The sequence below is a fragment of the Haliotis cracherodii genome, unplaced genomic scaffold (genome assembly GCF_022045235.1).
Source record: "Haliotis cracherodii isolate W230 unplaced genomic scaffold, xgHalCrac1.p SCAF_2, whole genome shotgun sequence".
Classification (NCBI taxonomy): domain Eukaryota; kingdom Metazoa; phylum Mollusca; class Gastropoda; order Lepetellida; family Haliotidae; genus Haliotis; species Haliotis cracherodii.
This window is the reverse complement of record NW_027266275.1, coordinates 29,964,608-29,991,996: the sequence shown is the minus strand read 5'-3', so window position 1 is coordinate 29,991,996 and position 27,389 is coordinate 29,964,608. Positions and strand designations below refer to the sequence as shown.

Genomic DNA, 27,389 nt, shown 5'->3' with positions numbered 1-27,389 from the left:
TATCAGAAGGTATGTAACTTCTTCAATTACTACATGTGTAATAGGTATCAGAAGGTATGTAACTTCAATTACTACATGTGTAATAGGTATCAGTAGGTATGTAACTTCAATTACCAAAAGTGTAATAGGTATCAGAAGGTATGTAACTTCAATTACTACATGTGTAATAGGTATCATAAGGTATGTAACTTCAATTACCAAAAGTGTAATAGGTATCAGAAGGTATGTAACTTCAATTACTACATGTGTAACAGGTATCAGCAGGAATGTAACTTCAATTACTACAGTTGTCATAGAACCAACATATATGTAGCTTCATTTACTACGTGTGCAATATATACCGGAGTGTATGTGGCCTCCTTTAAAATATGTGTAATATACACAAGCAGGTATGTAGCTTTAGTTACTACAAGTGTAGAAATACGAGTGGTTATGTAGCTTATGATACTACAAGTATAATAGATACGCTCAGGTATTTAGCTCAGGTATCTGCTATATAGATATAGTACTACAGATACTACAGCTGTAATGATACATGTGTAATATTTACAATCAGGCATGAAAACTCAGTTACTACGGGTGTAATAGATACAGAAGATATGTAGCTTCATTTACTACATGTGTAATATATACAAACAGGTATAAAACCTCAGTTACTACGGGTGCAATATATACAAGCAGGTATGTAGCTTCATTTACTACAGGTGTAATATACAAAAGGAGGTATGAAACTTAAGTTACTACGGGTGCAATATATACAAGCAGGTATTTAGCTTCATTTACTACAGGTCTAATAGATACCAGTAGGTATGTAGCTTTAGTTTCTACGGGTGTAATATACACAAGGAGGTATGAAAAATATGTGTAATATATACAAGCAGGTATGTAGCTTTAGTTACTACAAGTGTATAAATACAGTGGTTATGTAGCTTAAGGTACTACAACTATAATAGATACGCTCAGGTATTTTGCTTCAGCTGCTATATAGATATAGTACTACAGATACTACAGCTGTTATGATACATGTGTAATATATACAAGCAGGTATGAAACCTCAGTTACTACGGATGTAATAGATACCAGCAGGTATAAAACCTCAGTTACTACAGATGTAATAGATACCAGAAGATATGTAACTTCAGTTCCTACGGGTGTAATAGATACCAGAAGATATGTAACTTCAGTTCCTACAGGTGTAATAGATACCAGAAGATATGTAACTTCAGTTCCTACGGGTGTAATAGATACCAGAAGATATGTAGCTTCATTTACTACAGGTATAATAGACACCGCCATACATGTAGCTTCAGTTACTGCAGATGTAATAGATGGAGCTTCAGGTACTACAGGTGTAAATCTGCAAGTATTTATGTAACTGAAGCATACCTAACCAAAATGTTTGAATCCCAGATTCGCCCAAATTAGGACCATTGGTGTGTCTGCACAATACACGTGCTCGTGAGTTCCACCGAAGTGGTAAATGCCCCGTCTGTAGCACTTCGGACTTTCCTCCCACATGCAACCGATAAGACGATATACCTGAAATACCGCGGCGTTATTCTGTTGAAATGCACCTTCCAGGAAAGTAAATATAAACATATAGTAACCTGTGATAACACGAGTAACAAAAAAACACTGTACACGTGTCTAACAGTTTTGAACTTAGAGTATGTATATATTACACGTGGTTACATTTGGTAGCTCAACATGACATTTGCCGATCAAGTCGACACTTATTCAAACTATATAAGGATCAACAAGTAGGATTTCTAACGCATAAACACATGAACTTCAATTACTGAGAGTGTAAAATATAACAACATGTAATTACAACAGGTGTGATATATACCAGCAGTTACTACACGTGGAATAGATACCAGCATATACATGTATGTAGCTTCAGTAACAAAAGACACTGTACACATGCGTAACGGTTTTGAACGTTGTGTATGTATATACGAGGAAAAAGGCCAAATGTAAAATCAACTTACACGGAAAGTGGATTTGGATTGTAAATCATGTTAAAAGTTGCCCTCTCACCTTGTTACCAACAGTGAGCTGTAGCTTGTTCGTCGGCGCTTCCCACATTAGACGAGCAGCGGTCTCTTCCGTCCATACATCATGAGGTTGCTAACAATAAAGACCTTATCCGTCGTGATGTTGGTGTGGGTCGCCGTGGTGATGTTGCTGTTGCGGCTGAATAGGACGGGTGCTACATCGAGGGCAGATACGTTGGCGGACACCGATTTGAAAACAAACATGGATCACTCCCTCGTACTCCCCTCATTCGGCGTCGTTAACGTTATGGAAGAACACCATGAAGGTAGTAGACGATGTTGTAGGGATGAGGTGATGGTGTAGGGACGTGACTAGAGTAGACGATTATGTAGTGATAAGGTGGTGACGTGGAGACGTGACTGAAGAGGACGATGTTGTAATGATTTTTAGGTGTTGTTTGGGACGTGACTGTAGGAGGCGATGTTGTAGTGACCAGGTGGTGGTGTGGGGACGTGACTAGAGCAGACCGTGTTGTAGTGAACACGTGATGGTGTGGGAAATTGACTGAAGGAGTTGATGTTGTAGTGATCAGGTGGTGGTGTGGGGACGTGACTAGAGTAGACGATGTTGTAGTGAACAAGTGGTGGTGTGGGAAATTGACTGAAGGAGTTGATGTTGTAGTGATCAGGTGGTGGTGTTGGGACGTGACTGTAGGAGGCGATGTTGCACTGTCAGGTGGGCGTGACTGCAGAGGACGATGTTGTAGTGATGAGGTGGTGGTGTGGGGACGTGACTAGAGTAGACGATGTTGTAGTGAACAAGTGGTGGTGTAGGAAATTGACTGAAGGAGTTGATGTTGTAGTGATCAGGTGGTGGTGTGGGGACGTGACTAGAGTAGACGATGTTGTAGTGAACAAGTGGTGGTGTGGGAAATTGACTGAAGGAGTTGATGTTGTAGTGATCAGGTGGTGGTGTTGGGACGTGACTGTAGGAGGCGATGTTGCACTGTCAGGTGGGCGTGACTGCAGAGGACGATGTTGTAGTGATGAGGTGGTGGTGTGGGGACGTGACTAGAGTAGACGATGTTGTAGTGAACAAGTGGTGGTGTGAGGATGTGACTGTAGGAGACTGAGTTATAGTGATGAGATGGTGTGCGGATGTGGTGGAGGCGTGACAGTAGCGGAATGTGTTTGTGTATGTTGCAGTACTGATGTACTGTGTGTATGCTGCAGTACTGATGTACTTTGTGTATGCTGCAGTACTGATGTACTTTGTGTATGCTGCAGTACTGATGTACTGTGTGTATGTTGAAGTACTGATGTACTTTGTGTATGCTGCAGTACTGATGTACTGTGTGTATGTTGAAGTACTGATGTACTTTGTGTCTCTGTTACAGCCCCGATGTAAGTTATGTGTGTCTGATATACAGTTTGTGTCTAGCGTAGTACTGATGTTCTATGTGAGCTATGATGTACTGTGTGAGTATGTTAGAGCACTGATGTACTTTTTGTGTCTTTTGCAGCTTTGATGTACTGGTTCTCAGCCGCAGCTAGTGGGGCAATTAAGAAGCAAGGGAACGTTCTGGTAATCGAACCCTTTGTTATTCGAGCATAGTTAACTGTTGATTATTAAGCGCAATCGGCTTGATGGATGTAAACTTACTTTTTATTACACGCATTAAAGTTGTGACCAACTCCATACTGATTATGATTGTAACATCATATCATTATTCTATATCCAGGTAGGCAAAAGAATTTTGGGCGGTGTTCTTTTTTAGAGGAAACTAATGACTGAAAATGTCGCTAAAGGTAGTGAGTGAAATGTGGTTTAATGCCTCTTGAAACAGTATTTCAGTTATGTAGCGGCGTGTCCGCTTTATGTGGGAGGCCAACCAGAAGGGCTTTCAAACGCTTAACACTTTTTTTAAACCAACGAGCACGGGTATGGCGCTGACAAACCTAGAAACATAACCAGGGCGATCTGGTATTCGAATCCAAGTCCACAGAAATTTGGGCGCCTTACACGCCTCGTAAATGGATAGCGAGGTCCCACTTGTAAACGAATGACGTAGTCATAATTATAATTGCTGCTCGGTACTGCGTGTATCTACAGATCTGACTCTCCTCGGCAGATTCACATAGACGGTCACTCAGACGCCGCCCAACCAGAGTATTGGAGGAAGATGCCTCTCTTTCGGTTACCTGCCAACCAGAGGGAGGTGAAGCTAATGATGGAGAAGAACGACGTCTTTATTCATGTAAATTATCCAAATTAGTCTCTTGTAGTGGTTGGGGTTTTAACCTGTAGTCAGTATTCCAGTGATATCAGTGATCACGGACCGGACAAACCCGTGGATACAACCTGGATATTGATTGTTTGAATTTACTTTCAGTCATGTTTTAATGCGTACATTTTTTCTCTACAAAGCCACAATACATTTATTCTGAAACGTTTTGTAATTCCTGAGTACAAATTACTTTTTTATTTTTGTTCAATAAAAACCCCACTTTCACAACAAACCCACCACCCCGCCCCAAAATATCAATGAATGAACGTCTTCGACATATTTCCAGGTCGCTGCTGCCACAGGGTTGATCAATCGTTTCATCTGGGTTTGGCCCCCGTATGACGCTGGAGGCTTCCTCCACGAAACGAACGCCCCCTACGTGTCTGTTCGACTGAGAATCGGCGTAATGTACAGATATGGGGAGACTTATGGTGACAGATACATACTAGAACGCTGTGTTTGCGCAGAATCTGACCACTTCACGATAGACAACCCATGTGCCTGGATTGATGCAGATATTGAAAATGATTCTGAGGATTATGTTGTCATACCTGAGTCTAGATGTATGGATATGTCGCTAAAGGGCACGGTGGAGTTCGTGAGTACAGACAAGGCTATAGAGCTAGCAAACTCCGGCAGCTGGATCACGGCGAGTGACAGCGTCATCCTGGACATTGACGAGGACTACTACGCATGTGAAGCTGTGTCTGCCCCTCTGTACGATGCCGGGATGAGTAAGGCTCAAATCTATGACATATCATTCAGTGTAGGGAAGCTTATGTGTGTTGACAATGCTCACGATGAAATGCTGGCTGATAAATTCTTTCATGACATGTTAAAGATCACACTCACTCAACACAAGCTCTGCGGTAGCGGAAGAGCCAAAGATGACAGATCATGTTCTGACTCACTTTCTATGAGGAATTCAGTTATTGATAAACTCCACAATGTACTGGAAAAGGCTAGGCATGTTATGTGCCTGCCTAACGAATCTACCCATTTTATACTTGGTCGTCTACTCGACGACCTCCTTCACCTTGATGAGCGTCAGTTGGAGGAACTTATCACTGTTGGCGTGTGCATGAACCAGTCCCCAAGGAGTACAGACTTCAACCGAAATGATGGCATGGTGATATGCCAGGGTTACAATGGGCCAAATACAACGCTCATCCCATACCACAGCGTTGACGAGAAGGAGATTGACCACACCACCAACCATCTCAAGACTATCCTCTCACAGTCATTCACTCCTGGCGTGGTGACTCTCATCCGTTCTGTACGGGATGGTTATACTCCGAGGAAACATTTCCACATTATTGAGCCTAAAATTCTCAATGTTTTGAAGACCACGTTCCCAGACCATATAAACGACAGTAGCATACATTATGACTCGGAGCTGCTGGGAGGAAAAGATGGGTGGTATTTGAGATACAAGAAAATTAAGTCTTAATTATATGTGTAAGTAAATATGCAAATAGTGCAGGACCTTACCCATTTACATGTATATGTCTTTAGTTTTCGCCTAGAAAAAGATTTTACGTCACTGCTCCAAGAATGTAGGAGCTTCCGGAAACAATTTCAAAATTGAATTTCCAGCGAACATTCGTTTTGTGTAAAACCTGAGGCAACATTTCTACTATTTACTGGAGCAAATTATATATTGTTCCCAGTGTCAATGAATGTTAAATGGTCGGTCCCTAAGGCCTGTGGCCTATGTCAGATCTATAAGAGGAGTGTAAAGAACAATTTCTGAACCCAAACATCAATCCAGATCAAATGTATGGATTGATTTTCGAAGGTGCCTGGAAAAATATTTAATCTGCAATTGATTTAAATAAGCACATATATGTAGGCAGAGACCATAAACTAGAGGGAATATGGTCTTTGTAGGCTACATAACCAAATAAAAAATGTTAAATTTAGAAAATAACTGACTGTCGTATTGTTTTGGTATACGAAAACCGTGATTGGATAATCAAGAAAATCAGTAAACCCATTGCAAGAATGTTTAGACGATGTTGTATGGGAGATTTGGAATGTTGGTCTCATAACACATATTACAATTGCATTATACTATTAACTAGGTTGATAAATCAATACAAATTACTGCTCAGCAATCACATTGGCAGTATGCAGTAGTGGTAGTACAGAATTCAAAGGCAGTATCAAATGCAATATTATCATCAATAACATTCATCTATCCACAACAGTGGTCAAGCTTCCACAATACATGCAATACACCCAAACAGCTCATGTCACACTCAAACAGCTCATGAAACACACTCAAACTCATGCAGTACACACAAACAGTTCATGTCACACTCAAACAGCTCATGAAACACACTCAAACTCATGCAATACACACAAACAGCTCATGTCACACTCAAACAGCTCATGAAACACACTCAAACTCATGCAATACACCCAAAAAGCTCATGTCACACTCAAACAGCTCATGAAACACACTCAAACTCATGCAATACACACAAACATTTCATGTCACACTCAAACAACTCATGGCATACACTTAAGCAGCTCAGGCTATACACGCAAACAAATCATGTCATACACTCAAACAGATGATGTCATACACTCAAACAGATGATGTCATACACTCAACCACATCATGTCATACACGCAAACAGGTCATGTCATGCACTCAAACAGATGATGTCATACACTCAACCACATCATGTCATACACTCAATAGGTCATGTCATGCACTCAAATAGCTCATGCCACACACTCAAACGCATGCAATACTCTGAAACAACGCATCTCACACTCAAACAACTCATGTCATACACTCAAATAAATAATTCAGGTGTTATGTTCTGACTGTTGACATGGTGGGGTGTGTTCTAAGAAGCTCGTGTAGACAATGAAACGTAACAGTGGCATGGTAAAGCTACCGTTACGTGCGAACATAGCGGTAGTAAACCAATGAAACTGGTGACGTCTAGGATTGCAGAACTTCCGGCTTACCTTCCATATTAAGTTATAACGTCGTGAAATAACTGAAATTTGTGATTGTCAAACACAACAGATAAGGCCGTTCTCTTTGTTTACTAAGAAGTTCACTTTAATGCCGGCTTCAGGCACTTTATTTCACAATCATGCTAAGAAACGAAAACAAATGATGCCGCTTAATTATATATATTATTATTTCGATTTTGATATTAACATTCGCGTTTGTTCAATATCAAAATATTTTATGTTCATATATTAAGTCCACTCTTCTGAACGATGAGTAAATACCCAACCAAGCTAACATGGCATATAAACCGATCGTAAACATGAGGAATAAGAAAGTGTCATTTATGCACATTGTGAAAGAGAAACGTGTTTATATATATACCACGTATATCATATATATATATATATATATATATATATATATATATATATATATATATATATATATATATATATATATATATATATATATATAACCACGTATATATATATTCCCGGTATAAAATTAAAAAAATTGCAAACCGGACAGAATCACAGTGTCAGGGAAGTAGTATTAAAATTCTCTTCCAGCAAATGTATTCTCTATTTGTGACGTAATTGTACAGATTGGATAAACACTTGTGTAGGCACAGTGGCTATGTAATTACCTCGGGAACATACAGTGCCAGTATAATAAGATTGTTAACTCAAGTTTGTCGGAGCATGTTGCTGCTTCCTGATGAGATGGTGGTTTATAACAGGTACGTTACGATGTTGTTCGGTGTGTTAAACACGAATTCTACCATTAATTTTGAAAATACTCGACTCTGGTTAGTCAATAGGATATAAATGACAATAATCCCCTCTAATTGAAACAGCTGATTTGACCACCGTATCACCGCGGAAGTTAATAATAAAAAATTTAAAAAAATTCTCAGTCATTGTCTGTAGTCATTTGAAATTTTATAATTCTATGTGCAATTATAGATTTACCTGCTCACAATGAGGTTTGTCATCATAATAGTGACGTGCTATGGAGGATTGTTACTGCACAACATTGTATATAATACAGAGCCGTCAATAGCGCAGCTGTCTTTAAGTAGTTCAACGAACGAACAATGTACAATAAGAAACTATTGGACATGTGTACGAGAACTTCAAAACAGGATGTCAATAATCTAAACAGACTGAGACTGCCACGACACATCCACACGAACGGTATTACTAAGGTGAGTTTAAATATACCATTATTATTAATGTGACCGTTTTTACCTTATCTGCAGCATATGACTATTTTATGGCATAGATTTATATGAACACATGAATAAATCCAAAATACAACATTATCTATTCACACCAGGCAAAAGAGATTTGTATAAACTACATTGAACAACCTCACAGAAATAATGGTGTTACTACTAAGTCTTAATATCATGTATGTAGCATTCTCCGAAATATGTCACTACTTTATAATATGTGTAGGTTTCTCCGAAATATGTAACTACTTTATGTTATGTTCAACATTCTCCGAAATATATAAGTACTTTATCTTATGCTCAGATAGCTCTCTGTTTACATTCCAAGCTACATCCACTCCTAAACATAGTCAGAGAAGCAATGCATCCAAATAGGAATACGGCAAACCCAAGTCATTAAAAAATGTGGCTCAAATAGATAATGCACTGACATCAAACTATCTACGGTCACCAGTATGGACATGGAACATAGAAGGTCTGCGAAGTAAATTAGATGATATTGAGTGTTCTTGATTATTGCTCCTTTAGGCTTTTACCACAAAATACTGTAGGCAACAGAATGGAGAGTAAGCATATACCTGTTATCTTTTATAAGCTAATGTAAAGGATACCGTACCAGTAGAATGTATACCATGTCCTGTCAAGTATAGATGGAATACGTTGCATGTTGACACGTTTATAGCCAACATTATTGCCCTAAAAGATTTTGTAACAGACCATGTTATTGTTGTGGACAAAGATGTTAACGAAGTCTTAGGTTATTATTATTTTTGTCGTAAAATACTTGCATCAGCAAAATGTATGAAAGAGAAAGTTCGTAATCCCAGAATGTTTGATTTTTCATTGGAGCTAAGAAAGAAGTCAAGAGTAGTTATCTCACTTCAAAAATTGCTGAGTTCTATTTGCAGAATATGATATTGTAAATTGAGAAACAAATACATGAGCGCCAAGTGAAAATTGAGCAAAAGTTATATGAAACTAGAACAAATGCAGCCGCTTTTCGAAAGAGTTATAAAAGTATTTCACATACAAGGAAAATTTCTGGTAATATCAAAGCAATATTTTAAGCTATATTTTTAACAGCTTAAAAACTATTACTTTAGAAAAAGAAACTGAAACTGACAAACCTCTACAGATCAGTGAGATTGAAGAGCCTATATGAGAATCTTCCATATATATATAACAGTTAAAGAAAGAAATAAAGCTATTGCTCTCATAAAAAAATGGAATATCTCCTGGAATTGATAATGTGCTTATTGAAGTGATTATATCTTCGGAACCAATTATGATGCCCTTCCTACTTCTTTGTTTAACAAGATATTTCACAGTGGATGTTTTTGGAACTTGTAGACAATTATTATTCCTTTGCATTAAAATGCGGTATAAATAATCCCGAAAATTGCAGAGGAACATCTTTGCGTCAGTTCGTCAGGAAAAGAACATAATGTATATGAAATGACAATACTTTTAAAATGGATCGCTGTTATGAGTAAAGTTTCTGAAAATCAAACAGGTTTTCACGAAGGTTGTTTGACTGTGGATCATATTTTTACCTTATATATGCAATGATTGAAAAATGTCTATGTAAAAAGAAGAAGAAATGTATGCTGCATTTATTGATGGTGTGGACAAGGGTGTATGCTAAGCCCTATGTTATTTTCACTATTTACTAAACATGTTGTTGAAATCGATATATGCATGAGAAACTTTCCTTTTATGTAATAGAGGATGAATTTCAGGTTGTACTTGAGTCGTTCCGTGTAATATCCGCCCATTTTCGGACGCCATGTAACACGCAATCTTTATGAGTAGGAGGAAACACAATATTTGACATTAGCCAATGAAAGACGAGATACTTATTCAACATTACCGCTTAGTCATAAAGCGTCATCTACAATAGCTACACAAGGGCATGTAATCCAGTTGGTCATGTAACAAGCAATGACGCTCCGTTTCTGCTAAACCCCCTCACCCTGGCGTGTATTTCCACTCATACTTGTAATAATAAATTGTGATTTGACGTCGTCACATGACAATCTGCCTAACAACTAAAATTTGTGAATGGTTATACATGTACAACATTTTGGAGGTAATAAATAATTATTTTGAAAGCTCTTGTGTGGGAACCGTGTTTGTATTAGACTAGTAGATGTTCAACGATTTATTAATACAAAACTAGTGTACTAGTTACGTATGTAACCAATGATATCTCGATAAATCTGTTCTCGTTAAATTGCCTAATTTATGTAATGTGAAATAATTCCAAAGAAATGTTGATGAAAGAAAATTAAAGATATAAAACCTTTCACGTTGTAATAATGCGCGACAAATGATATCATTGATTATCCAAATTTCCCGACACCAAAGTTCTGTGCTGAACTGGCAATTATCAATATGATAGGAAATTTTTGCAGTATCATTATATTGAATATCACATGAAAACTGGGGCGTTCGGGTAGCCTCGTGGTTAAAGCTTTCGCTCGTCACGCCGAAAACCCGGGTTCGCTTCCCGACATGGGTTCAATGGATGAAGCCCATTTCTGGTGTACCCCGAAGTGATATTGCTGAAATATTGCTAAAAGCGGCGTAAAATCAAACTCACTCACTCACATGAAAACTGCCTTGGTCAACGAAATGAATACAAACTCATTTATTAAAGTACCAAATAAATCAAATTTGTTTCACTTTACCACAATTAATCTTACCCTGGTTGAACAGATCAACGTAAACTTTATTTAGAGACATTGTATACACACATGACACGTGAAGAATGTGCCTGCAGACACAGTCAGTTGGGGAAGTGAAGGGGACAGAATCCCAGGTGGCATAAAACTAGCAGCTGTTGGAATTTGAAGAAGAATATTACCACCCTCATCAGTTGACGACGGAACTTCCCCAGAATGTAGGACAATGGGTAAATCGTCAGCAGTTACTACATCCTTTTCATCTGATGCTGATTGAATCTGAAAATTTACACCAACCCATCCTTCATTAGTTGAACTTACACGAGCTGCTGATTCGCTCTGCTGACCAATGAGTGCTGTTTCCACGTCATCGGATGGTTCTAAGACAGGTTCACATGTCTTGCTAGAAATAGAGCTGGATCCAGAGACTAGTTTGGAGGGCCAATATATAGACGTCTATCGGGATGGCATTATTGCCTAATTTACTGAGGGGTATATACAACACTTACGAAATCCACTCATGATATTTGAAGGCGCAAATGCTTTATCGTGTGCGTCTCGAAAGAGTTTTGGCCACTCCGATTTCGTCACCTGGTTATTGGGCGAATCAGCCACGACCTCGGTACACACCGACTGTACTGGCGGGAAGGGGGCCCAAAGACAGATTTGTCCAGGGAGCAAAGCTATAGTGTGGTGTGAATGGGAGAAGGATAAAAGTGTGATATTGCTTGGGGGCTAGTTCAATAAGACCTAGTGTCTCGTGTGAGCAATGGGTCAACGGGCCAGCATTTAAATCGCCCCCTGTGCAAAATAACTGAACAGTCTATTATCTGGCAATAGTGTTCGGATGGTCAAACGATATTGTATATTTCAATTAACTTAACTATCTTTCGCAAGGCAACACTAATCCATAACTTTGAGATAAATATATTTAGATTCATGAAAGAAATTATTATTTTATTTTCTATCGACATATATTGATTAATACTTTTCTTATTGAAGGTGACATCCATTGTACGTTCAGATATATCAATGAGAGGTCCGTAGGAAGGAATTTAATATACAGTAAACTACGTTTATAACAAACACGCTTTTAACGAACTGACGGATATAACGAATTTTTTTTGTCCCGGCCATTTGGTGTATATATGCTTATAACGAACTACGATTATATAGAACTAATATCAGTGGTCCCTTTGGGTATTCGTTATAACCGTAGTTTGTACATTGTATATCAATCGTTGGTGGGGTTGGGTGGAGGGATGGGGGAAGGGAAGAATGAATTTAATATGAACTATTACTATACAACATTTAAAAACCCAAACTATTTCCTTTAATTGTAAAGTAATAGCTCATATGAAATTTATCTCTTCCTTGCCCCTGATTAGATAGTCATGCAGTGAAAAATAGTTGAAAAGTTATCCAAACACACAAGTTCAAACATTTTTCCACGACCTCACTGGTGCATCAATTTGTGATTGATGTAGATGTGAAATGATTTAATCTTCCTCCGTGAGATCAACTAATCTGATGTATGAGGTGAAGTGAAATTGGGTTTAACGTCGCGTCCAAGATTATTGCACTTATAGAGAGACGTGCATGCACGTGCGTGTGTGTGGCTGCTTGTACTAGTCCGGATTGATGCTGATTTAGAGTGCTAGCACACTGAGATACCATGCCGCAGTTTAACATGAAAACCCCACTCAGCCACACACACTATACTGACTCCGAGCCGACCAGTCCTTGTTTTAGCCCCTTCATGCCGAGCGCCAGATAGGGTAACAGCAAGTACCATTTTTTAACTTCTTTTGGTATGACGCGGCGGGGATCGAACCAAGGACCTTAAGTTCTCCGGGCGGACGATCTACTCTAGACCACAGAGGCGGTCCCTGATGTTGGAAGGCGTATGCAAACCATCCGAGCATGTCAAACTTTTGACCAACCGAATTGCAGGTACCGGACGGCCTGTATAATCTCGCCGATCGGAAAACTGTATGATTGAATTTGTTTTAAGGGAAGTAATTGTGAACGAAAACAAAACACACTACGCTTGATTTGAGAGTTTCATTTGTGCCGGATCGACTCTATTGGAATTAAAGATCCACCAAAGACATGTATCACTAATGTAAATATACGCACATTTAAAAATATAATTGCCACAAACGATGCTGAACAAATAAAATCCCTATGCTTGTTCATTGTTCATCCTTGTGAAAGGGGAAAGTAGTTGTTAATAAAAACGACATAAACTGTTTCCTGATTCATGAGAAATCTCTACAAAGTGCAAGGTCGATTATATCATTTATCAAACGCTTCCCATCAAGATGATAAGGAACTGATCTTGAGAAATTGAGTTAATATTTTAGTAACTGTCCATTTGCAATATTTATGCAATACAATTATACTCATAATTTATTCACAATTTTAGCAAGTACTCGTAGATGCGAGAATATTTCACAAACTGCGTGTGTAAACTGGTGTATGTGACCATTCATGTATCGTTTAGATCTGTTAATATGAGATTATTAGATTAACTGTGTACAGCTGGTACACGAAACACACACCCTAAGTATCAATCAGGTGACAGATTGTCAATAAGAATGAGGCTATTTAGTACAAATTAGTATGTTGTGGATTTAGAATCTGTGTTTTTGTCTTTACAAAAATCAGATATATAGTTATTATTTCAGATAGAGGTTATTCCATGTGTTGAGTGAAATATCATGATTCGTTCATCGAGTGACGGGGGGAAAGGAGATATTTTCATAAGTGGCGTATGCTTTTGATGTCGGCATGATATCTCAGTGGTCTAGCATTATAAAACCGGCATTAGTCCGGACGAGTAGAAGTGGAACCGTTCACAGTTGGTTTATTATTCATAGAAGAATTGTGTCTGGAACGCAGCATGGCTGTATAGGTTCACTGTTCGTGAATCATGAAACATACATTTCTCGATTATACACTTTTCCCTTTAATCTTAACATATAATTATAAGTATTCATTATCTGATGCATCTTTAATTGTGCTATTCCTCAAACTAGATGATCAAGATAAGGCAGTTTGCAAAGATGAATATATATGCTGCCTTATCTTGATGTATCTTTGATAATGCGATTCGACAATGTGGATGTATAACGCGTACTACATGACAAAACAGATCTGTAAGGACCTGATTCACACTACCTGGTGGGATACAAATGAACCCTGATGAATCCACGAAACACACACTAAGAACATGTACACTTACTTGAATATTAACAATATAACATGAATGTTATTGGGCAGTTAGTGAGAGTTTATATCTTTGCGTTTAATCAGCAATATTGAAACTATATACGTATATTACAATATTATTGAAGAATAGAGGCTGTTGGTGGACTAACATATGTTTTCTTATTTTGATTTCAAATGATAGCTTTCACCTGGCAGGTGTTTTTACTATTATTTTTGTGTCAGAATCCTATAATCATGGGCCGAAACATGCCCTGTTATGCTTATTGGTTTGTCAGGACCACATCCGTACTTTAGAATTTCTAGTTACACAGTAAAAATAATTATCAGAATTCCCGATATTGTACATTAATTTTTCATCTATTATCTGGTACATCAAATATAGCATCTGTCTCCTTACAAATATTGATATATAGATCATGTTTCATAAATCAAACACTCCCCGGGCGTTCTAATAGTTCTAATAATGTAATCTCTTTCTGTGACATCTTTAGTTAATAGCCAATTTCCTATTGAATTTACAACAAATAACAACTTTATGTTCGGTAATGGAAAAAATAAAATAAAGGAATTACGCTGATGGCAAAGTTCATAACGAACACCACATACATCACACCATATAACATGCTTCTTATTCCTTTGTCTGTAGTTCTTTAGATACACTGCAAAACCCATAAAAAGTAATCATGATATGTTTCATATTTGTATTGTTTAGGATGTTACAAAATTAACATAGACCTATATATTTCCTTGGAGTGATTGGGTGATTATTGTTTAATGCCGCATCGACAATCAACAGCTATTCGCGTAAAAAGCGCAAACTACATTTGTAAATTCCCATAACGCATTTGAGTTGCTTGCGTACGAATACGCAGGAAGACATTAGATAACCCAATAGTATAACAACACTGTGCGTCATTACCCAAAGTAGCTTTTTCAACTTCCGTACACAAATGTCTCACATTGTGGATACAAGGGTGTGTTTGGGTTTAACGCTGCTTTTAACAGTATTCCAGTTATATCGAGGCGTGTCAGCTTAATGTTGGAGGAAAGCCCGATTTTTCTGGAGAGCTCAAAGGGAAGTAAAAACTTGCAAGAGTTCTATTTGCAGAATATGATATTGAATGTTGAGAAACAAATACAAGAGTACCTGTAAATACTGGAAACGTTAGCGCCAAGTGAAAATAGGTTACTAGCAATGTAACGCTGCTTGGCTAATGTCAAATATTGTGTTTCCTCCTACTCATAAAGATTGCGTGTTACATGGCGTCCGGAAATGGGCGGATATTACCCGGAACGACTCAAGTACAACGTGAAATTCATCCTCTATTACATATAAGGAAAGTTTCTCATGCTTATATAGATTTCAACAACATGTGTAGCAAATAGTGAAAATAACATAGGGCTTAGCATACACCCTTGTCTTAAACAAAATGGACAGTCAAAATAATCCGTGAAATCTGTATTGCATACAACAAATGCTTTAACTGATCGGTATACACTTTTATTTTACCATTTTAGCCATACATGTAGGAAGACAATAATTTCCATAGCTGTGCTCGATTGCAAAATCAAAAGCCTTTGTTAACATAAATAAATGCAGCATACATTTCTTCTCCTTTTAACATAAACATTTTTCAATCATTGCATATATAAGGTAAAATTATAATCCACAGTCAAACAACCTTCGTGAAAACCTGTTTGATTTTCAGAAACTTTTCTCATAACACCTATCCCTTTTAAAAGTATGTCATTTCATATACATTAAATTTTATATTCTGTTCCTGACAATCTGACGCAAAGATGTTCCTCTGCAATTATCGGGATTATTTATATCGCATTTTAATGCAAAGGAATAATAATTGTCCACAAGTTCCAAAACATCCACTGTGAAATATCTTGTTAAACAAAGAAAGTAGGAAGGGCATTATAATTGGTTCCGAAGATTTAATCACTTCAATGAGCACACCAATTCCAGGAGATATTCCATTTATTTTTATGAGAGCAATAGCTTTATTTATTTATTTAACTATTATATATATATGGAAGATTCTTATATAGGCTCTTCAATCTCACTGATCTGTAGAGGTTTATCAGTTTCAGTTTCTTTTTCTAAAGTAATAGTGTTTAAGCTGTTAAAAAATATAGTTGAAAATATCGCTTTGATATTACTAGAAATTTTCCGGGTATGTGGAATACTTATATAACTCTTTCGAAAAGCTGCTGCATTTGTTCTAGTTTCATATAACTTTTGCCCAATTTTCACTGGCGCTCATGTATTTGTTTCTCAACTTACAATATCATATTCTGCAAATAGAACTCAGCAATTTTTGAAGTGTGATAACTACTCTTGACTTCCTTCTTAGCTCTCCAGAAAAAAATCAAACATTCTGGGATTACGGACAACTTTCTCTTTCATACATTTTGCTGATTCAAGGATTTTACAACAAACAAACAAATCTAAGACTTCGTTAACATCTTTGTCCACAACAATAACATGGTCTGTTACAAAATCTTTTAGGGCAAAAATGTTGGCTATAAACGTGTCAACATGCAACGTATTCCATCTATACTTGACAGGACATGGTATATATTCTACTGGTACGGTATCCTTAACATTAGCTTTGAAATAAAAGATAACACTCAGGTATATGCTTACTCTCCATTCTTTTGCCTACAGTATTTTGTGGTAATAGCCAAAAGGAGCAATAATCAAGAAAACCAATATCATCTAATTTACTTCGCAGACCATATATGTTCCATGTACATACTGGTGACCGTAGACAGTTTGATGTCAGTGCATAATCTATTTGAGCCACATTTTTTAATGACTTGGATTTGCCGTATTCCTATCTTGGTGTATTGCTCCTCTGACTATGTTTAGGAGTGGATGTAGCTTGGAATGTAAACAGAGAGCTATAGTCTTTTCTTCCAGAATTCTGTATTATGACCGTTTTATTAAGTTGACGTGAGGGGGTTTCTGTAGGACGTGCGTAAGGTGATTTGGTCCAGTTGTGTTCTGGGACTGATCTTTGGGTTTGATAACAAGATGGCAATTCTTGAAGTAAGCTGTCAGTCCCCTCTCTCTTCGTTGTGCAACAATATGTCGCTGACGCTTAGTAAGGTCATTTGACTTACCGATGGAATCCAACTGTAGACTTGGTCTCATCCTCAGTAGCTAACTTTGTCCTCACTCAATACTAATTTGGCGATAAGTGGGCGAGGGCGAGGGCGAGGGCGAGGGTGATCAGTATTAAAGTTCTTTAGCTCGCCCAAGATCGACGATATAACAGCTTTAAGGTCTTCCGTGAATTAGATTCCATGACATACACTGTATGAAAACAAAAGTTTGTCCCAGATGACAGTAGCTGCCAGTTTCCCAAGTGAAAGGGCAATAGACAGAACATTCCCGACACTCTCAGACTCTATATACTGTTTTATCCCCTTAATACCTAGCGCCAGGTTGGGTAACAAGCACCATTTTTTATCGTCTTTTGTATGACGCGGCCAGGGGATCGAACCACCGACCTTCCGCTCTCCGGGCTGACCTCTATCCACTAGACCACGGAAGTAGTAAAATATACCAACATGTGTTCATCTTATGTATTCATACTTTATCATATCAGTAACACAAAGCTGAACATAAGTTCAGAACTAATATGCAAGAACAACTTTTCGCTTGCAATGCCATCCTCTCCACGAGATATTTTGGTCTCCAGACTGCATAAGGTCTTACAGATTTCCTCTTCAGATAATGGTTTATTTAATTTATAAAGAGAGAAACAAACTATGCAGATGGGCTGACAGAAACTCAGGAGCAATATTATCTTCTTACCTGCTCACATGTATACTGATATTATGATGTCTTAATGTTTGACATGCTATATAAATAATGATGTTCCTTACCGTGTGCATTATGCTATAGGCCAATATTATACTTTATGTCAGCATGCCATATCTTCCTGCTCTACCATTTGTCTATCTTGAACCAACATGTCATTGAGTGAGTGAGCATGGTTGTACGCCGCTTTTAGCAACATTCCAGCAATATCACGACAGGGACACCGGAAAATGGGCGTCACACATTGTACCCATGTGGGGAATCGAACCCGGGTCTTCGGCGTGACGAGCGGACGCTTAAACCAATAGGCTACCCCACCGCCCCAAACCAACATATAAGACGTCTATGCTGTATGTGCGTTTAGTCACAGACACACCGGATATGTGACTTCTGTATTTTATGTGAGTTAGGGACTTTATCTTAACGTCGCTTTAAACAGTATATCAGCTATATCAGAGCGTGTCGGGTTGATGTAGGAGGAAAGCCAGAAGAGATGTAGGTCTTAGACGTTAACCATTTTGGTGAAACCCACGAGCATGGGTTTATTGGGCTGACAAATTATGCGCGAGTCGGGATTCGGATCCATGCTTACAGGCTTCTCGCACGCCTGAGAGACGCTACTCTGCATTGACGACATAGCCACACATGTGCCCCAACCTTGTTAGGCATCTGTGACCTTTTCAACCTCGTTATATTTTATGCCTAAATTTCATTTGGTGGACCACAACTGAATGAATTTATCATCTTTCATCCGATCGTGGTGTTATGCCATTCAAACGCGGTATTATACAACGTGATATTTGCGAAGTAAGATGTCCACACATATATTTGTTATTCCGAATCACCAGGTGTACAATGACCAGGCTGGGCAAGAGGACGGGAGTGGTGATTGGCGCGTGCTTCCTGATAGTATTGCTGTATATGCTGAGCACGAAAGGTCATCTGGGTGCAGGTATTTTGGCATCAGGAAACGCGAAAACAAGCAACGCAGACGGAGCCTTGGTGAACGTCATCGAAGAACACCACGAAGGTACGAGATATTGTGTTGTTTAATTATCTGCTATCGTTTGGAGATATTACAGCATCAGAAAAGCAATTGTATAAAATGCAACTTACATCTTGATTTTGTTCACTTTTTAAATTCTTTTTTCATATATCTCTACTCAAATTGACAACAATGTTGTACGCAATGTAAATAGTTAGAGATATCGATATATGTCATTCTAACTTTTATCTTACTTCCGACAGCTCTCGTGTACTGGTTTGCTGCCGTCAAGAAGGGCACTTTACCGAAGCAGGGGAATATCCTGGTGAGGAGCCAAAGCCGTCGGCTGTGCTAATGTTGTGTCAAAGTCCATTTGCTGCATTAAAGCATAATCAGTAAAACAACCTTCGCATATATTGACATTTGGAGAAAGGCGACAGCCTTTTATGAACCTTAACAGGCTGCAATACGGTCCAAAACGGTTTATTTGCAGGATGATTATATATGTCCAAGTAGGATTGTGCGTAACAAATGCAACTACATATCAAACGATATCACCTCACAAAATACATAGAGAATACTACACTCATTCTCGTTAGATACCATTTTTACGAAACGAGTGAACTTTCTATGGTATCTGTCCGAGCGAAAGCGAGGTCAGATATCCTAGAAAGCTCACGAGTTTCGTAAACAATGGTATCTAACGAGAATGAGTGTGGTATTTTATTTATTACCCACGTTAAATAGGCATGTAAGTGTAAATACATAACAGTTTTTGTTCGTTGACAGACCAAACTGAAACCGGTTGCAAAATCTGGTTGTGCATGAATATTGATATATGCCAAAAAAATATGGGCATAGTTGACATTCCTCTGCATACGCATTAACAAAATGCGCCTGCAGTTGTGTTTGAAAACAAAACAGCACCGACGCTCAAGATCCTTTTGGAAGAATTTCTTCAACTTATGAGAATTCAAGCACCATGTTGTCAGTACGCAGGACACCTATAAGAAAATTTGAAAAGTCACATTAGTGCCGCGCTTTGAATATCAGAGCAACAGTCGGTCACTCGCACTGCCGGGGTCCCGCTTGTGCATTCAAAACGGTTCGGTATCCTTGATCTATCATTTGATTTTATGTCCGTGCCATTTTGGAAGAGGGAAATCAGAGTGTTCGCCAAAGACATTCATGTTTACTGTACCACCCTTTACTAAAGACGTGAAAATCAACACGCTCAAGTCTGCTTGCATGTCAGCTTCGACCGAAGGGCAAGGTCACCACCGGAATAAGAAAAGACAACTGTGATCTACACAGCGTTTTACGCTAGAGATAGGGTATGATATTGTTCACCCTTTGGGTTATTTTGGGCCACATAATTAGAAATAAGGCACACTTTTACGGAGTTTTCGAATGATTTGTATCGGAAATGTTCACTTTGAGTGATCTGGTTGTGCAGTCGTGAACAAAAACTCTCGAAACAGTGTCACAGAATACGCTTCGAAGAGGACACTGATTGCACAACCGGATCATCCCAAGTATGTCTAGATATCTGTCCAAATAGTTTAAACTGACTTCATTTCACCACGCTTATCCTTTTACGTTAAAATAAATTGGACGTTGCGAAAGTAGTCGGGAGCGTCACGCTCATTGGGACCCTCGATCTATTGAACGGTAGTCGTACATTGTAAATGGATATTGCGCGATTATATAATGTCTGTGGAAGCTCAATGCATAACCTATATAGGATGCAAACCGAATTTGATGCGTGTGACAATCTTGTTTGGTTTAATAAAGTGTTTGTTAATATCTCTCGCTCACATGGGATTGCTTCAGTTCTGCCTTGTAGTTGCAAAATGAATGACGTCTTGCGAATTTTTATGAATGAAAAAAGTAGTCCCGGTGTGACAGAGGTCACGGTTATCCAATCAAAACGAATAAAACAAGGTCAACCTTGTACGACACACGTGTGACGTACGGATTTAGTATCTTACCACCTGTATCTTCACCACGTGGGTAATAAAGACGGGAACCAGTTTCTCATGAATGTCAAGTTGCAACATGTACGTGGATGTTTCCTTACGACGTCAGTTTAAGCATTGTTTCGAATATTTCTCAGTTGGTTGCTTGAATGGGATATATTTAGTCCAATAAAACACACAACAAAACCTTATTGATTGAAATTGCGTTGATGAAATATGTTTTTTTATTTGAATATGCAAGACACACATAGACATTGTCAGAATATGTTAAACAGAAGTATTCGAAGCCGTTTGATGTCATGTGGAAAGTTATCCTTGGTTTACAAGAGCAGTCGTTTTGATATGAGATTCCATCTGAAGATATGACATACCTTGCAATTAATCAATTCACAGTCTCACACAGAAACAAGTTTGACTTCATCAGTTAACCAGTCGTTCCATTCACAGTCTCACACAGAAACAAGTCTGACATGACCAGATAACCAGTCGTTTCATTTACAGTCTCACACAGAAACGAGTCTAACTTGACCAGTAAACCAGTTGTACCATTCACAGTCTCACACAGAAACAAGTCTGACTTCACCAGTTAACCAGTTCTTCCATTCACAGTCTCACACAGAAACAAGTCTGACTTCACTAGTTAACCAGTTCTTCCATTCACAATCTCACACAAAAACAAGTCTGACTTCACCAGTTAACCAGTTGTTCCGTTCACAGTCTCACACAGAAACAAGTCTGACTTCACTAGTTAACCAGTTTTTCATTTCACAGTTGCACATAGACGGTCACTCAGACGCTAATGACCCCCGTGCCTGGCACAAGAATCCTGTCTACAGAATGCCAAGGAATGCGCATGAACTTTTGCTGATGATGGAGGGGAACGACATCTTTATTCAGGTAAGGCAATTTATAACACTGTAATACAGTCTATTGTGAATTCTATGTTTCAATGTGTGTCTAAAAAAACATAACCGCTTCAGCAACACCCAAAGCAGTTTTCAGGTTGGTGGTTGTTACTGAGTATTTTATGCTGTGATTATTTGCAACCCGCGGTTATACACGTAAGTTTCAAATAATAATTACTAAATACAAAGGCACTATTACCATTTGTTGTAATATTAATTTAATTGAAAATTTGATATGTTTGAAGACAGCTGCAAGTACTGGGTTGATAAATCGCTTTATCTGGGTTTGGCCCAAGTATGATCGACACGGCTGGCTTCATGAGGAAAGTGAGCAATACGTTTCATTCAAATTGGAAGTTGGGTTCATGTACACTGACGAGGGGATCGGCGGCGAACTGACCATGTGTTGCTGTTTGCAGTCGGACTATTTCCACCTAAAACATTCATGTAATCGTGTCAGAAGTAGGGGGGATAGTGCTTTTGAATTCTTCCCCATAGACCGGGAAGAATGTCTGGACATGACCCTGGGCGGTATTGTGGAGGTCGTGAGTACAGACAAGGCCATAGAGCTAGCCAAATCAGGTAGCTGGATCAAAGCGAGTGACAGCGTCATCCTGGACATTGACGAGGACTACTATGCATGTGAAGCTGTGTCCGCTCCTCTGTACGATGCTGGGATGAATGAGGAAGCAATTGAAGATCTGTCCTACTATATTGGAAAAGTTTTGTGTACTGACAATGCAAAGGATGAAATGAAAGCTGACATTTACTTCCAGAAACTGCTCAAAGCTGTTATAGAAACTCAGGAACGCTGCCGAAGTGGCCGACTCGGAGAGGAGACATGTGTGTCTAAACATGCATTGACAGAAGCAGTATTAGATTTGTTGCCGGATATGAAAACAACAAGAGATTTCATGTGTCTTCCAAAGGAGGCCACCCTGTTCATGTTTGTGAACCTTGTCGAGCATTTGTCACGATGTTCTAATACACAGCTTCAACATATAGCAACCATTGGAGTTTGTATGAACACGTCCCCTAGATCATCGAGTTTCAATCGTAATGACGGAATGATTCTTTGTAAAGGATGTAATGGACCAAACACCACAGTCGTCGAATATCATAGTGCAAATGAGGCTGAAATCAAAGCTACTTCACAAAATCTCCAGGAAATGTTAACACAGCCTTTCGTCCCAAGAGTTGTAACAGTGTGTAGGTCTGTGCGAGATGGTTACACTCCAAGGAAGGAATTCCCATTGATAGAAAAAGGTGTGCTTGGTGTTCTGAAAGCTGTGTACCCAGACCACGTGAGAAACGACACAGTACATTATGACAGTGAACTGCTAGGAGGGCGTGCAGGATGGTACTTCAGACATAAGCTTTGAACAATGCATGTTCATAGTGGTACGTGTTGTAATTTGATCAATACATTAGCCATACATGTGTGCGTGTCTGTAAGTGTCTGTGTGTTGAACAAGCACCCTGTGTAGCTTTGAGGATTGAATAAGAGGTTACAAATGTTATGTGTTGGTGCTTCTCCATCATGTCACCTCATGTTTATGAATCACAATACAATACATTCAGCTTGCGTGATGGTATGATGTCATAATAGGGGTGTGTCTTTGCTTGGTTAGGCAATCAATCCCTGGTAACACTTACAACTTAATTATTGTGAAATATGGCTTAATCATTTATTGTCAGTTACTGTTCCATTTTCACATGTAGAATTATGAGACTCGGCTAATTGCTGTATTTTAAAAAGTTCGAGGTCTCCAAATAATTATTTGGGACTGGAAGTCCATGATATGTTAAGATTTTTGGAGCTTTGAGGAAATGTCTGTGAAGGGTCACTCTTCACTGCTTCTGTTTTTGCAAGTACTTGTAAACACCTCTAGATACTTTAAGAAACACCCCAGAAACCAAAGAATGTTGCCGTAGTGACCGCCTAGGGATGGAGACGTGTGTCTAAACATGCGTTGTCCGAAGTAGTATGGGCTTTGTTGCCAGATATTACTTCAACAAAAAACCTCATGTGTCTTCCAAAGGATTCCACCTTGGTCATGTTAACGAAACTTGTCGAGTACCTGTCACAAATTATTTGATGTGAAATATGGCTGAATATTTACCTCTAGTTTTCATCCATAATTCAAATATCTCCTTTGGAATAACCACCCTTTTAAATCAAGTAATCTCGGGCTTTGAAGATTCCAATATAACGCGCACTGGTAACGCATCTTTCATTGCAGTCTGTTCTGATGCTATTTTTGGACATTGCATTTTACTCCTATAGTCAACACAGCCAGCAAACTGACTCCATATTCCTCGCTATGGCTGTTGATCCCTTTCCACAATGATGGTTGTCAGGATTCCTCATGCTTCGAGAGAGAGAGAGAGAGAGAGAAAGAGAAAGAGAGAGGGAGAGAAAGAAAGAGAGAGAGATGAAGAAAGAGAAAGAGAAAAAAATGAATAGAGTGATTTTGCTCGGTGACTTAGTCGATTACGTGTAGTCGTACCCCGACGAAATGGAACGTTGTCATAATAACAATCACTGATTTATCTGCCCAAAACTCGATTATTTGCAGACCACTTTGATATAGCCTACTGTGTTGCCGACTGTGATGTTTAACAACAAACTAATTAAAAATAGTAACAATAGCGATCAAAAGCAATAGGGTATTACGTGGATGGGTGACCCCATACAGTTACATGTAGCATTCGACTGCTGGTAATTTCTGCCCATACTATTCCACAAGTCATGAAACAAGTGACGTCTTCTGATAAAAGTGACTTATATCCTAACTGGCCCACTTCGACCAGTGATTTTTAGCATCCCGTTTATATACTGAACAACAAAAGTTCCTGTGACATTGAATAAGATTTAATGCAAAGTTATGTATTGTGCCAAATCTGAAACAATTTCGGTTTGCAACAGATAAAAGACTCCTGTAAGTGTTCCAATGGTTTAATTTGCCATACTGACTTCAGAAAATGCGTGATTTCATAAAAAAAACATGATCATGCCAAATTGTCAGTTTACAAATCAATGGCGTGTGTGTCTACCTCTGGTCGCGATGCAAGCAACACATCTTCGTCTCATGGAATGGACCAGGCGTCGCACAAAGTCCTGTGGGATGTCTGTCCATATTTGCTGGAGCATGTTTCAAACTTCCTGGAGTGTCTGTGGAACACGTGGTTGACGTCGAAGGCGCCGATCCATCTCATCCCACATGTACTCGATTGGTGAGAGATCAGGGGATGACATTCACGTTGTTTTGTTGAAGAGAATCCTGAACAAGTCGAGAAATATGAGGCCGGGCGTTGTCATGTTGAAAGGTAATGCCTGGGCCATGACGACGCAAAAACGGTAGAACAACAGGGCCGATGATCTTGTCGCGGTAGTGCTGTCCATTGAGATTTCCCTCTACCACTATCAAACGGATCCCCTGTCTTGCTGTAATCCCACGCCATACCATAACGCTGCCGCCCCCGAACCGATCTTCTTCCATGACACAATGATTGACGTAACGTTCACCTCTACGTCGGTACACTCGAATCAGTCCATCGCTGTGGCTGAGGTGAAAACGAGAATAGAACTTGTCCCCACTGCATGGCCGTCCAGCGTAGACGCTGTCTGCACCACTGTAGACGTGCTTGACGGTGGTTTCCTGTCAAAATGGGATCTTCTGGCGACAATCCCCTGCACATCTGAGGCGACGACGTACGGTTTGTGAAGATATTCGCCAAAGGCCAGGGATGCTTCTTGCAGTCACTGTTGCTGGCTGTTGTTCGAATCCAGTTGTCTTGTCGATTATTGGTTACGCGTGGCCTGCCACTCCGATGATGGTCTCTGACTGCATTCGTCTGTTGCCAACGTTGACGCCATAAACACCAAATGGTGTTTCTGTGGACGTAAAATTGTCTTGCAACATCACGTTGACTCGATCCTGCTTCAAGCATACCAATGGCTCGCAGACGCTCATTTTCGGACAGGCGTGGCTTTTCGTAATGTTAAATAATTGTGTAATTTTGTTGTTTTTCTGAGTGTTTGTTGTCAGCACGATGCTAAACAATGCGTATGGAATCCCGTTAACGCACATGTTTTATACCCATGCTTGGGTTGTGAAATGCATGGGCTTGCATAAAAGTCAACTTTTGCATGGGATGCATGCTTTTCTGTGGTAGTTGCGTTTTGTGACTTGATTCCATACATGTACTACAATATTAAAAACCAAACTCAACTTGTTTAAAAAATACACTAAAATATTGGTGTCACAGGAACTTTTGTTGTTGAGTATATAAGATGCCAATGTTAATGTGAAGCTTACAAAGCTGTTCATTTTTGCATACTCCCCAGGGAGAAACATAGAGATTATCATGCCAGTGTGTTTTTTGCCTTAAAATCTCAGGTTCACATATTATCTTACATTAAGTGAGTAAGTGTGTGAGTGAGTCAGTCAGTGAACAGTTGAAGACAGTTATATCACTAAGTGGCAGCTAGGTGTGAGAGGAAAGCCGGAAATATGCAGGTCTTTGCCACATTGATGAGGTCCACGTACACGGGTTTGGCGCTGGCATCATTAAAATATAATCAGGATAAATTGGTATTCGAACCAAAGATTTGTGGTACGCATAAGCGACACAACAAACTGCTGCGCCCACACCCCTTCACCGATAGTATATCGCATATATTAATGTGATGTGTCAGTCTTCTAGTGTTTACCTTCTCTAGCGTTGTGTTGATGATGTGTATGTGTATATTGTTGTTCGTTATTATGTATTATGCTTTTAGTGATCAAGTCAGTAAATTATTTCTTCATTCATTGATTCAGGTTTCGTGTTATTGTATGGATTTATTGTGTTTGTAACCGAATGGCAAGCAGCAGACCCCTGCAAACAGTGCTGTACCTTACCAGGTGTTGGTCTTAGGTAAATGTCACTGTTGTGGTGTTTAACGTTTTACAAGGCGTCATAGCAATGTCACAATGTAATTTGGCTGCATTGTAAATGTATAGGAATACGGTTTGGTACATTATACGAGGGACAAGCCTACAACGAATTTATCTTTCCACAAGTGTATCATTTATCACGGCTTAAAAATGAGATGCGAAGCTTCTTGCATCGCCATACTGCCAAGCGAACATTTTTGTTGGTTTTGACTGGGCGCATCAAGTACACCAATACACAGCCGTTTTGGTGTGATGAGGTTGAATTGCAGATATTACAGACATCGGACAGAGACCGGCAATATGTATGATGACAGTGTTATGCTGT

The 27,389-nt window shown here is 39.0% G+C and overlaps 2 protein-coding genes across 3 annotated transcripts; both read left to right on the top strand.

The window, feature by feature from the left end:
* The first annotated feature begins 2,121 nt into the window (after nt 1-2,121).
* LOC139469359 (uncharacterized) lies at nt 2,122-5,735 on the top strand. The gene is made up of 4 exons (XM_071251511.1): nt 2,122-2,323; nt 3,521-3,582; nt 4,130-4,255; nt 4,572-5,735. The coding sequence occupies exons 1-4, from the start codon at nt 2,122-2,124 to the stop codon at nt 5,733-5,735; spliced, it is 1,554 nt and encodes a 517-aa protein (XP_071107612.1).
* Nucleotides 5,736-8,440: 2,705 nt separating this feature from the next.
* On the top strand, nt 8,441-25,056 carry LOC139468977 (uncharacterized). 2 transcript variants are annotated; one of them, XM_071251116.1, is made up of 5 exons: nt 8,441-8,469; nt 19,101-19,282; nt 19,501-19,562; nt 21,988-22,113; nt 22,367-25,056. In XM_071251116.1, exons 2-5 carry the CDS (start codon nt 19,108-19,110, stop codon nt 23,501-23,503), a joined length of 1,500 nt encoding a protein of 499 aa, XP_071107217.1. In that variant the 5' UTR covers nt 8,441-8,469; nt 19,101-19,107; the 3' UTR covers nt 23,504-25,056. The 2 variants fall into 2 exon arrangements, with proteins under 2 accessions (XP_071107217.1, XP_071107218.1); XM_071251117.1 differs by lacking the exon at nt 8,441-8,469 and adding an exon at nt 13,115-13,133.
* Nucleotides 25,057-27,389: the final 2,333 nt, after the last annotated feature.